Here is a 14,133-nt window from a genome sequence, read left to right as displayed (position 1 = left end):
TTCGTTTTATCGATTATGTCATTATTAACTTAAATTACCATTCATCTGGGTGCTCATTCCATATTAACTTCATGCTCCTGCCACTTTACTCTCCATAAGAACTCTGAGTTGAGTGGTGTATAACAAGCTTCATTCAATTTTCCCACCCAAGTTGTGAAGCCCACTGACATCAGAACTACACAGTTGTCTAAAATGCTAGAACAATACCAGAGTAGTTGCTTCAGAAGCCAGGAGTAAGGCAAACAATGTGCCCACGTTGTCAATAAAGATATGTGTACTTCTCTGTATCTGACCCTAGAAACATGCAACCCTCTTGGGAGACAGAGGCACCCCATTAGCAACATTATATAAATTCCTTAAGGAAAATAAGCAATATTCTCCCTCAGATGTTATATAAAAAAATATTTTTTAAAAAAATCAACAGACTAGGCTTCCACTTGTGGATTGTAAATGTCGTCGAATTCTGGAAATCAAAAAATCTTCCCTTTCCTATGTGTATTTGCTTATTTTTGACACTTTGATGATGCCAGAACATCAGCTTCGAAGGGTACCAGCGAGAAACGCCGGCATGTAGAGAAATCCGGGAGCGCCACAAAAGCGCCAAAAAGAAAGTAAGGGTGATAGCAGACGCATTTCATTTCAAGTCTGATGAGCCTGCAGTTAGGATTTTCCGGTTGGGCAGGTTTGCCAGGGCATTTGGGAGACGGGGCTTTCTATTCCTCTTCTCACACTCACACATACACAGCAGAAAGCACACCGGGGGCGCATTCAAACTCTACGTACAGTAGGGGGCCTATATGAATGTATATGTTTATTAAAAAAAAAAAAAGAAAGAATAGCTTGACATCTGACAAAGACACGAAGGCAACGTAGGTGCAGTGAGTCTGACTCTGAGAAACGTGCACAGCCCCGCCAGAAGTGCCCGTTAAAATGAAACATTTCTGAGGATGAGGACAGACACGGCAAGCGGGAGGGGCGGGGGCCGACAGACAATACAGAGACCCGCAGCTCCCCACCGACAGGGTGCCACACGGACCCGGAGCGTAACCCCTGCTTACTGTGGACTCTTGGGGTAGAAGGGCAGAGTCACATGGCTGAGATCCTGGATGTCGAAGGCGGTGGGCTCAGCGGAGATCGCCTGCCGCTTGGTGCGCGGCTCGCCTTGCAAGGTGCTCGCGCTCTGCTTCTGCGCCTGCTGGGTAGCCGGCCGGATCACCGAGCGGTACTTGTCCAGCTCGTTCTGCAGCTTCTGGATCAGTTCGTCCTTCTGATCCAACTCCAGCTCCAGCTCGTCGATGAGAGCATCCCGCTGCCTCAGCTCCTCGATCTTCTCCTGGAGCGCGTACTGTAAATCCCGCAGGGTGCCCATGCTCCTCGGGGCTGCCGGGGGCTCCTTCCTGCCGCTTCTCCGCGTCTTGGGGCGTCCTCCCCTCTCCGATCAACTTTCCCCAAAGTCGCTGCTGCCTCCCGAGTGCGAAAGCTTCCTACTTGAGACCAAAGCCAGCCCTGGCTTCTGAGCATGCCCAGTCTCCCGGCTCCAGCCACCGAGAGTTTCAGGGCAGATTCCACTTCTCCGGGCTGTGAGGCTGAGCGCGGGGATGAGCCAAAAGGCGGGTCGAACCGGGATTCAACCTGAACCGCGGTGGGCGCCGCGGCGCCAGGGAGAAGAGCCGGGAGCGCGATGGCAGGGGAGCGGGAGAAGGGACTCGGATGGGGGCTCCGAGGCCGCGGCGGGCGTGCCCGGGTCACTCACGCCGGGCGCCGGAGGAAGCCGGCGGAGCGTGTGGGGAGCCCGATAAACCTCTGAGCGCGCCGAGGGCTGCGCGGGCGGAGCGAGGCGGGAGGACTACTTTGGGGGCGGGGAGGCGGGCGGGAGAGGACCGGGGGGACCCCGCGCAAACTCGGGAAGCGTTAGCCGGCTCCAGAGCATACCAGGCTGGAGGACGTGGGGCTACAATCCTGGTGACGAGGGAGGGCAGAGCGGGCTCTGCATCCTCAGCGCGCTGAGTTCTGCAGGTGTCTGGACCGCCAGCCTCACCAAGAAAGGCTCCCCAGCCTGCGGCTGAGCTCTCGCGTCTTCCACGCAGCCCTTCTCACGGGGAGCGCCTCACACAGGTGGCTAACGCTTGAAAACAAACTTGCTTTTCAGGAAAGGAGAGAGTATCCGTGCAGGGGAGGGACTTCCACTCACATCCAGGCGCCTTTGGGGATGCGGGAGGGAGTTCTGATTTTCTTCTCCCCCGTCAGCATTGCCAGCTCCTGCGAATGACTCCCCTTTCCGCTCCTTTCAAACACGGATTAATGAACTCTTTTTGGGGCAAGGGTCGAAACGGGATTGGGCCCCAGAGGGCTGCTCAGCTTCCCCACTGCCCCTCCCACTTAAACCAGTGTCTGTGGAATAGTTTATGGAAGGGTCTTGCTCCTTCCTTGTACTGAATTCTGGGCGGGGAGCGCAGGGCGGGTCAAAATCGTTGCAGAGTTCCAAAAAGTTCATCCTGAAATGGAACCATATCTTTGAAATTACTTCCTTGACAACCAAGCCGTTAGGGCTGTATCCTTCCACTTGAATGGCAAGACACAAACTTCGAAGAAGAGGGAAAATCTTAAAGAAAAGGAGGATCCTAGATGGGCTGTGGTAAAGTGCCGCCCCCTCCACCTACTCCCACCTCCGACCCCATCCCTGCCTGCTCAATATTTCCTAAAATGATGACAATTTAGGTAGCATCCTTTCTGTCCAAGGGTAATTCTCCCATCGTGTTTAGAATCCTCCATAATACTTACTTAAATTCCTCATATTTACCTAAATCTTCACCAAATCATTTAAAATTTTAGCATCTTAACTGCAGTCCTCTAATTACTGTTCTTGAGAACTCAGTGTTCTAATCCTCGATGCTTTATTTGGCCATTCCTTAACACTAAATAAAACAAAGTAGGTAGAAAATAAATTAAAATTCTGAATTGCAATCCAGAACTATTCACTGGAATCTAAATTTAGCCAAGGACATATATATCAGTTCCCCCCCCCCCAAAAAAGTGCTCACTTTTGCTATTGAATACACAGCCTGTTCTATCTAAGTAAGAAGAAGAAGAAAAGAATGGGGAGGGGGAGGGGAGAAAAGAAAAGAACAGAACCAGCTAGTCAATGTCACATTTATAAGCTTTTTGATTTAAAGTGTACTTGTTTGTAACTAGAAGTATAAATGAAAAAGGATATATAGTCCTAAACATTCTTCTACCCAGATGATGATTTAATTTTCTCAGTACAAATGATATGACACTTAATTTTTCTGCTTTCCAGCATGGATATTTTCAGAAGTGCATTTCTTTCAGAATGTAATATATAAAGTGGATAATTCCCCAAAATAAACATGAATAACTTACAGATACTGATAGCAGCAAGTAGGAGTTCTGAATTATTGTGATTTTAATTAAAACTAAACCAAGCAGAAGTGCTCTGGCTTTGTATAACTGACTCCATTCTAAAAGAGCGCCCGTGACATTTTCCTTCTCCCAGGAAAAAGGCCAAATTCTTATCTTACTTAACCTATGGGAATTCTTTAATTCCATGGCAAAATGTCTAAAACTAAATGAGACTTTTTTTCCCTATAGATCTATTATAGGGTCCAGGAGCCCCAAGAGTTTATGTCTAAAAATATATCAGGAGCAATGTATAGGGGACATCATTAGACAACTGCTAAGCAGAGTTATGTTTTAAGGTTCATTTGAGGCTTAAATGGGGTTTACTTAATGTCTTTGAGCAGCACAAAGTAGAGAAGATTCTTCTTCATTTGTAGAAAGCTTGTCTACATGTAAAAAGGATAAAAGAAACTAAAGCATTTTTCCCCCAAAATAAAAAATAGTTCAACCAAAAAAAAAAAAGTCAGGTTTCTTTGGGTTTTTTTTAACAAAAGTGAAGTTTCTTCCACTGTTATGTAAATATTTTTCATTATTTAAGCTATCATATCTACATGCCACTATAGGATATATCCATGTTACATTTTCATTTTAAATGGAATTCTTGTGATACAAAATATATTCCTTGATGAATCCCATAGTGAGAGTCAGGAATCTGTTGTAATAAATGCAAAGAAACTAAACAGCTGGGAAAATATGACTATTACAATTGACTTACACTTTAAAAGGTATTTAAGGTGTAAGAACATATTTGGTTGTATTAGCCTATACGATGAAAAAGTAAAATTGCCCTTAAATACTTTATAATTGTATATGCAAAATCCAGAATTCTAGGCTTTTCCCTTCCATTTTTAAAGTCAAAATAAATATTTTAAGTAAGTTTTTCAATGCTGTTCTTGACTGTTTGTTTAAATCCTGAGGGACCCTGGTTTTCTATCTCAACCTTTTGAGTGATTCCAATATTTTCTTAAATATCTTTTGCATTGTATTTGGTAAATGCTGGAAATAAATTTTACATAAATAATCAAGGTTTTGTAGTTTCATTTCAACAGACAGATTTTACTATATGTCTTATAGTAAATATAGTAAGTTTATAGTAAACTTAATTGGCTAAGTTATAATATCACAGATCAGGCACAAGTCTACTTCCTGCTATTAGGCTACCACAAATTTGGAATGGAGTGGAACTGCATATATTGAGCTCTCCCACTGCCTTTCTGGGATGAAGTCTTGATGTTAGATGCTGAAGCACAGAACAATGCAATTTTGAAGGAACTTAATTTATATACTAGAATTCCATAGTCAACTCACAACCTACTTTCAGCAGTCTCTCTTTGTTGTAGCTCTGATGGAAGCAAAGTTCCACCAGTAGCCAGACCCACCTGTGGCACATTGATGCTCTTCAATTTTGCATGCAACCCTCATGACTGAGAATAAATATTATCACACCTTCCTTAATGGAATCTCAGAATCACTTAATAAGACATTCAGTAATTCAGCTTTATCATGACACTGGCCATTAAAAAAAATAAAGCCTTTAGAATTTATTATCCTACACTAAAAACATAATTAGCCTCAAAAGAACTCTGATAATTTCGTCATCCAGCTGCCCATTCCACTGGTGCTACATTTCCTGCAGGAGTCCTAAGTTTGAGATTTTCTTCTGCCATTTCATGTACATGTCTTGAACAGCAAAAACCAAAACCAAAAACAAACAAAACATAGATGAGCTATGTTTTGGGTCATGGAAGCCTCCCCTTGCAGAAAACTGCTAGAAGTAACAAGTAACCCTAAGAATCTAGATAGGAAGGTTACTATTACTGGTAAACATACTGGCTTGCTCAAAACTGTTGTTCTTAATCAAGACCACAAGAAAAATAACTAACTTCCTGGAGCTCTTAATGCACGACAGGCACTGTTCATGTAACCCTATGAGTTGGACATTATTATTATTTCCATTTATATTTGACAAAAGGGAGGCAGAGGATCTCCCACCCAATGAATATCAAAGCCTGGATTCAAATAAAGATCATTTGATGCAGAGCTCAATCCCATACCCCTGCCCTTCATTGCCTTCTGCAGGACTTCCAAGGGTTGCTAATGCCTTGTTCTGGATCCCGAGATATAAAACATTACTTAACATTAACTAGCCTGACTTTGGGGTTGGATATGTGGAAAGAGGAGAAATTTGGAAAATCCTAAAAGAGCGGGAAAAGATTTTTTAAAAGTTCCTTTTCCCAAAACTGTCTCCACTTCAGCCCCATTTCATCTTGATTTAGGGTTACCAACTTGCACCCATTTGCCTGGGACTGTCCTGGTTTTCATATTAAAATTGCTTGGGACTGTCCTAGTTTTTAAACTGAAGTCCTAAGTACCCCTTGGTCCTGGGCAAACCAGGATGGTTGGTCGCCCTATATAATTCAGGATTGCAGAACAGAACCTCTCTATTTTATATTTTCACATTTTGTGTTCAAAGTTACTGACAGAAAAGTAAAACCAAGGAAGATCTGTCATAATAATACCTATTATTTTAAGCACATTACAAACCCACTTATGCATTTGTTTGTGTGAATGTGTTTTAGGAAAGCAATCATCCCATTTCAATGCATAATACACCACAGGAATTGTCTTTGGACTGTAAGGGGAGATGAGTCAGACAACAGAATTTTAATTATACTTTGATAAATTAGACAAGGATTCAAGTCTCTCTTTTTGGTTTATCTTTCTTATAAAAATCTGGAATTTAGACAGATTGGCTTCCTATAGATTAAGCAGAACAATTCATGCTCCTGCTGGTTGATTAAGTCCTATAAAATTAGATTATTCTTACTACTGTGTTGGTGGCTAGATCTGGCCACCAGGAATGCATAATAAAATGAATATAAGTAAAAATTCTAATGGTTGAGTTGTTTAGAAGTCATACTACCGAAATGGTAAGTTCTGGATGGAAAAGGAAAAAGAAAACCATAAAACGTTAATGATGAAAATCTTACTGCAGAGACTTGGAAAGTAATAGCGCATCGTACCACACTTGCTAATGTGCTTAGAGTTTAATACCGAATTAGTGTCATAGTTAATATTACTTGAAATGAATTCTTATATTCCACTGCTTAAGATGATGGTAAGTTATTATTGGACCCCAGCCTAAACTAATGTGCATGGAAATCCATGCACTATCTACCAAGAAGACAATTTCTTTGTACTCTTTACTCAGCTGACCATTTCCAAAGACCGAAAGAAATAAAAGATTTTTAAGAAGAAAAGTATAAGTTTTCCGCGGTTCTTTCATAAATGGAAACATTTTTAATGCATAAAACGGCATTTAAAATGCTTTCTTCTCAAAATATTTTACTGCATTTTAAGTCCAGTGAATATATGCATGAGAATGCAACATAATAATATCTCCTGTATCCGATTAATAAATTAGTTTCTCAATTCCATTTCAGTGATTTTTCTGGCATATTAAATGTACATCATTTCCTAACTCAATGCATCAATATTTCCCACAAAATATTCAAAAATATTTGCAAAAGTAATTTTGCATTTGAAAACATATTTGACAGCATGTGACTCAGAGGAGAATAGCTCTGAGTCAATGATATTTTTATTGTCGCTTTTATTTTAAATAGCATTTAGCAGCTGATATAACTTGGTCATTTTCTTCCCACTTGTTTTTTAATCAAAATTTAAAGTAAAAGTGAAAAACCATACTTTGCTAGTGAACTTATTAAAATTAGTAAGGTGAGAAAGTACTTAAGATGTAAGAAAAACAATAAAATAGAAGTTTGAGTGAATCGGGGTTTTATCAGTAAATAACTTGAATGAACTGGGCAAGAGAAAAATGGCAAGACCTTTGTTTCGACTGTGAGAATGTCAGAGATTTGGAGAAGAGGGGAAGCTGCAGTCAAACAGATACAGTAGGGACACATATAGAAATCTTCACTCTCATGAACTTAACTAGCTTCAAATTAAAGAAACTCTTGATATTTGACTTTTATATAATCATGAGATGGAAATCCAGAAGTCCATCTCTAATGATAGGCAAATGAAGTAGTAGGCTGGTAAAACAAATAGATATCATTCTAGGGCCAAAATTTGGTACCTGATATTTACAAAAGCATTACCCTTGGAACAAGGATGCATACACTATTTGCTATGTATTTGTAACCAAATGTAAAATTATCAGTCATTTTGCCCAATGTGTATTTCCAGAAAAGAATAATTTCTCCCTTGTCCAGACTAGATTTTTTAAAATTCATTTTTCAAAGCACAGACTGGTAGGTAAGAATACTTTAAATATTAGTTGTTCAAATTTAAACTTAACAGACAAACCATGCAAACACCTATACAATAAATAAGTTGCCCAAAACAGCAATATGTAAAGTATCATATGGTTTTAATGCCCCATACAAATAGATAAAAAATAGGGATTTCTACACTTTTGTTGGTATTAAGCAGAAGAATTAGTGTCTGTTTGAGTCATTGCAATATGTAAGAATGTCTTTACTCAAGAATCAGAGCTAAAGGAGTTATGAAAAATTCATCTAAGTTTTTCATAGAATATAGTACAGTCAAAATTCTATCTATCTTCCTTAGAAAAGCATCTATGTTAAATACCAATTCTAAGTGGAAAAAATGACAGGGTAACCTTCAAAAATTTAGGTGTGGAAGGTTAAAAGCAATTGCTGATGTTAGGCACAAAGAGAACTTGGTGAAAACTGCTCGTTTCCACCTTGCAGTGTCCACTGGTCAGACCCTCTCTCAGTACCCAGCAAGTAACTCTCAGCTGTCACAGAACTGAAACTCACCTACGGTAGCAGCACTTCCACACATGGTCCATTATTTCAGTTACTTTATGCCCCTCTCACGGGCACTCCCAAAATACAAAGAACTGAAGGACTGACGACAACAGCTGCCATGGTTTGACACCCCACCCTTCCTCACCTCCTAAACAAACAAAGCAAAGGTCTTATTCTCTACTAGTAATGGATATCACAGAATTTTGAGCTGGAATGTACCAGAGAGATTATGTAATTCAACCTCCTCATTTCAAATTTCAGGCAAGTTAAAGGCCAAGGAAGTTAAATGACTCACCCAAGGCAGAGTGTAAAACCCAAGTCTCCTAATTCTCAGCATAGTGTTCTGAAAGTTATAATATGCATTCACTGGCCAATTTATTTATACTGTATATAGAAGGCTGATTCAATTCACATGAAAATCCTCTTATCTCTTAAAAATTAATAGTTGTTAAAGTCAATTCAGAACACTTTAATTTGCTGCAGAGAACAAAATATAATAAAATGTCTTTGAAGTGTCTAACTAGTTCTAGTATGCTTCTCGATATACTCAAACCATATGGAACTTTTGTTGCTACTTTAGGGATCTACGTTACATAAAGGAGACAGAGAGAGAGAGTATGTGTGTGTGTGTGTGTGTGTGTGTGTGTGTGTGTGTGTGTTCACACGTGCCTCACAGGTATGAAATATAAACCACACCACCACACTCTCCAAATCAACCCTCGTTTATGTCAAAGCAAAGGTAGGTACGTGAGGTGGATGCATTTTTTGCATCCACCTTATTTGACAAAGATCTATATGGGGAAATAGAGTAAACCATCTCTCTTTTTCTCTTTCCAGACACACAACTCAGGTGTCCTCACATTACAGGGTTTTAAAAGTCCCTAAAATACGAAAGACATCATTACCAAGAAAGAGAAAATTTGTCTGCAATTTATAGAAATTTAAAGGTAACACCTAAACTGTGAACTCTCAGAATTCAAACAGTGACACTTGTTTAGAGTCCCTCAAATCATTTAATTGGTCTGAGACCATTTGACATTTTTAATGATCAATGACATTTTGACCATTTAACTTTAGAATATGCCAAAATGTGATTTTATTCATTTAGTGTGTTCTACTGGAGTACCCTACAAAACTTCTGCAAAGGAAAAAAAACAAAGACAGTAAAGATGTATTTTAAAATGCATTGAAATACACAGCACTTAAAATTTGTATTACATTAATATTTTCAAATAAAATAATTTTGTACTTTAATATTCTAAGTATATGATATTTTAATCACTAATCTATCTATAAGCAAATTATTAACACATTACATAATTTTCATATTCTGGAATGAGGGAAGAGCCAATTGTGAGAAATTGGAATAATTGATGAAGAAAACACAAATAACCAAGAAAAAGCATATGGTAACAGCTGGTAAAAAAGCTCAACTCAGTGGTCAATGGACAGCTTTGCTAGCAACCCAGTAACTCTAATTGAGATCCCTCACCCATCAGAACATACACTACAACCCAGTATTTCCTCAAAATATGAACTAAAAGAATACTAGTTCCTTCAAATGGTTATTAGTATAACTAAAAAGGGTTCCATGGCCAAAAATGTTTGGGAGACACTGAAAAAATTCAATAAAACAGATTTCTCTCTATTATTTTTTCAGAATTTTTAATTTTCCCATGCGTACTGTTAATCTCCAAAATAAATATATAATAAATATATACAGTTGATTTAAACAACTAGACTTTCTCTGTTCTAATACTTTAAGTGATGAACCTGAATGTATATGGTATTTAATGTTTAAAGATAAATTAGACAATTTATTAAAAACTACAAGCACCTTCCCCATTTGTGGAATTCCTTATCAGTATTTACATATACAGCAGTATCAGGGGCGTGAATATACAGTTCTGGAACCACCAACAGTACTGCCAGCCACCAGTATCTCCCCTTTAAAACCACAATTTACCCAGCCTGTCACCACAGCCAATGACATGACAGAAAACCACGAGCATATGACAAATTTGGTGCTTACAGGAACGACTGACATTGCCATTTGACCCACAGTCACATTTCCTCTCTTAAAAATTAGGCTGGGTCATAGGATTATTGCTCAGGTTGGAAAATATTCAAGGGAAAATTACAATGGGACTGCAATCAGGAGAGCAATTGATTAATAATGAATTACATAAGTGTTAAACTAACCTTTTAGTTATTATAAATCTCCAGGCACCGAGCAATTTCATTTCAACATTTTAGAACTTTTCCACTGGTCATTCTCTTCCTGCCTGGAAAATCCTTCTCCTATCCCCTTTCACTACCTGAAAATCCCATTCCCGCTGCTTCCCGATCACCACAATCCATCTTTTGAGTCAGTAACTCAACTAACTCAATCTTCTGTTCTTTTCTCAAATATCACTTCTTCTGATAACCCTTCTGAATCATCTCTATAATATTTTCCCTTATAATAGCACTTTCATCATTTCTACTTATATATTATTTGCAAGGATATTTGTTAAATAGCTACCTTATCCATTAGACTGTAAACTCCAAGAAAGCAAGGAACTCTATTTTGTCCACCAACACTCAGAACAAGTAGGCCCTTCCTACATATTTGTTAACTGCATTGAATGGACAAAGGTAGGACTAAATGAATGAATTCAGCAACTATATTTATTTAGTATTTACAACACACCACCATCAATAAACAGAAAAATTGTCCCTCTCTCCACCAAGAGATCCAACCAACAAGCTGAACTAAGTATCCTTTGATGCAATGTGAAGATGGGCTTCAGAGTTTGCACCCCTCACTAGGGTGTCATTCAGAAATGCACGTATCATAAGCCTCAGAAACTTCAGTATAATTACCCTTGAGGAGCAGCTGTCCTAAATCTGAAGTCTCAATCAGGAATTCTGCAAGTCAAGTGTTTGTCTGGGTTCTAAATAGCACTGATTTTCTGCGCTCTTCCTGCAAAGATGTGTGATATCCGTTGCCCTCAGACAGGAAGTTCAAATTTGGTTCTAACCACTTAAAATAATCAACTTAGGTAAAACCTTTGAAACTAAAATATTATGACCAAAATTAGCCTGGAATATGTGTGTGTGTGTGCACATACACAGGTGTGTATAGATGTGTATGTGATATATGGGGTGTGTGTGTGTGTGTGTGTATATATAAAACCAATATTAATGTAGTAAGTGCACCTTAAAAGTGAAAACAGGTAATGAATTTCTCTATAACACAGTAGCAAAAGGCGACATGAAAAATACAATATGGTGGTTTTTCCGAAAATTGATACTTTGGCTCTCTATAATTCTGCACGTTCTGCGTGGAATAAATCAAATCACTCAGAGGCTTAGTTTAAATAAGTGTTTTCCTTCTGCAGGAAAAAATAAAAACATTTACATCACTCTTTGAACCACGTATTTGCCTGATTAAGACCCATAACTGTGCTTTCTACCTCCACCTTGAAATATTTCTAAGAAATGATATTTTTTGATACCCAAACACCTTTTCAAATTACACCTCACAAGCAACTCTCTTAATGCACTTTTAAATTGCTGTAATCTCAGAGTCTTGCTTACTTGAGGCTTATAATATATTGTCTTCAAGGTTCAGTGTTCTTTCATATAACACTGGCAGCATCTATAGCATCAGCAATTCTGTAATTTTTTTCTTTTGTTTCTTCACAAATTCTAGCTACTCCTTCAAAAAGCTGACTGCTTTATTTGGATTTGGCCTGTTTTTACTAGTTCTTCTTAATACCTACATCTTTTTAGAAAACTCAGTTGATATTATTTTGAAAGCAGATGCTTCCAGTTAAAGTACTTGTAATCACCCTATGCAGTGATTATTAACCAAGACTTACGTTCTGTCTGATCACCTCATTTACAATGGCTTTGGAAGTTCAGATTGAAATGAAGTTCAAAAAGCAAATTTATCTCTAATGATACTTTTAATTCAATAACTAAATTCTTAAAGTGATATACTCACCTCCCTCCCCTCTCTCTTGTTCTTTCTTTTGCTCTTTCTATAGAATATCAGGAGAGGCCCTTCAAACAAAAGCATAAGCTGAATACCACAATTAACTAGCCAAGCGCTGAAGTGCTAACCTTTGGGTGTTAGCAATAATCTAAGTGTTAAATTGCTTTCCAATTGAACCAAAAGACAGGAGTATAGAGTTTGTTAATGCAAAAAAAAAAGGAATATTTCTCTGGTAGATGTTTCCCGTAAGTTCAAAAAATCAGCAAGAAGGTTTCCTAAGTTCTTCAAATTTATTTCACTGGAATGTAGGTTTTGTGATAAAGCTAATTTTTGTCAAAGTTACAGAAACCTAAGCCCAAACTTTTCCTATGAAAAAACAAACGGAGACCCCTAGCTATGGAAGAGAGTCTAACCTGGAGATACGGATTCAAAGCTTTGCACACATATCCCCACAAATCTATATAAATGAAGCTTTGCGCTGCCATAGTATAATGCTGCTTCAGGGTTGAAATGGAAATCTAAGTTTCTGATTTGCAACTGTCTGAAACTTCTGGATCTTCAATAAAAGCTGTGTTAATAACTATTTGAATGTAAGAACTCTTTTGACATTGCATCATTTATTTCTAGTGGGTCTTATTTATATTTTTTTCTTAAGAAATAGGAGTCTCGTGGTGTTGCAGTTATCAATAGACATAATCCTTTTGAAGCAGTATTTCCCAAGAGGAAAAAATATCTGTGATTAACAGTAATTAAGCTCTATAAAAGAAAAATATCTTATTGAGATATGTATGCTTTACCTCTCTCTATATAAAAAAAGCATTCTTTATTCAGATAAATATACTATTTTTTAGAAAATGGTTTCTAATTGAGATTTAAATTTGTCACTTTCTAAAAGTGCAAGGTTAAGAAAAGTATTACATGATTGTGAAATTTATACTTCTACTTTACATGGATTATTTTATTTTAAACACGCTTCGATAAATAGTGTACAGCTTCAGCGAACAGTACATTCTTCAAATTTTTCTCTCAGCTATTAAACACTAATTTCTAAGGGCTAAAATACAGAACTAAAGGTACAATTGCACCCTCTACTGTTCACATTTTCTATTCCATATGAGCAGAGCACTGTATATGTTTAACATATTCATTATAAAAGTAAATCATATTGTCAGGTAAATCACATTGGCTTCCTTTGACATTAATTAGCAGACCCTCAAATGACCTCTATTTGTTAGAATTTCTTTACTAATACAAACGGAAACTTGACATTTATACAGTTACTGGAACTAAACTAATTTAGAAAATAATGACTCTTAGCAAGACACTTGAAATGTGAAGTGTTCATTAACTTCCTGACAATAAATGGTAATGTTGATCACCTTTTAACATTAGTCTTAACAAGGAAAAATATCGTCATAAGAGCCAACAATTGGCACACTCTTAACGGTATATAAAGTGTACCCAATTTTTTTCAAGTTAGAATTCAAATAAATGTTTCTCTAAAAGTGCACATTGACATTCTAAAATATTAGTTTTGAGATCCTCCTATCAAAATTATCAAAATTTAAAATACTACCATAAATCAAAATTAATAGCCTATTTGTTCTTTTCTTTTAAACCTTTCATGTTTCAATTAGATACTAGTTGTCTGATATTTATTAAAAGCTTTTATCAACTCTTCTTCTAGTGATAAAGAATTAGCTTGTTGCTGACCAACCCTCCCACCAAGAATAACTAGAAAAGCTGGGCCAAAAAAAAAATGTTTAAGGCACTGGAAAATTTCTAAGCAGTAAGGAATTGAAGGGCTAATATCTCAGAGAAAAAAAGTGCTCAAGCCAACATTCATTGGCAAATTGGTAAATTTCGAGGCATTTACCAATTGCAAAACACTCCTAAGAAGATAAATAATAGTACAGATGAGAAGCTGAGGCTAAGAAG

General features: G+C 37.8%; 1 protein-coding gene across 2 annotated transcripts in view; it reads right to left on the bottom strand.

Moving 5' to 3' along the window:
* Window positions 1-14,133, bottom strand: part of PRKG1 (protein kinase cGMP-dependent 1) — a 1,186,243-nt gene that overhangs the window by 1,111,429 nt on the left and 60,681 nt on the right. Inside the window, exon 1 of one of the 2 annotated variants that reach the window (XM_065894585.1) lies at window positions 1,059-1,530. The exons of the other annotated variant lie outside the window; for it this stretch is intronic. Within the exon in view, the coding sequence (XP_065750657.1) occupies window positions 1,059-1,369 (311 nt within the window). The 5' untranslated portion in view covers window positions 1,370-1,530. Of the gene's footprint in view, window positions 1-1,058; window positions 1,531-14,133 lie in introns of those variants that run through there. 2 annotated transcript variants of the gene reach the window in all.

The sequence above is a fragment of the Phocoena phocoena genome, chromosome 16, assembly GCF_963924675.1.
Source record: "Phocoena phocoena chromosome 16, mPhoPho1.1, whole genome shotgun sequence".
NCBI lineage: Eukaryota > Metazoa > Chordata > Mammalia > Artiodactyla > Phocoenidae > Phocoena > Phocoena phocoena.
Note: the sequence above shows the minus strand (reverse complement) of the source record. Positions and strands in the feature narration are given on the sequence as shown.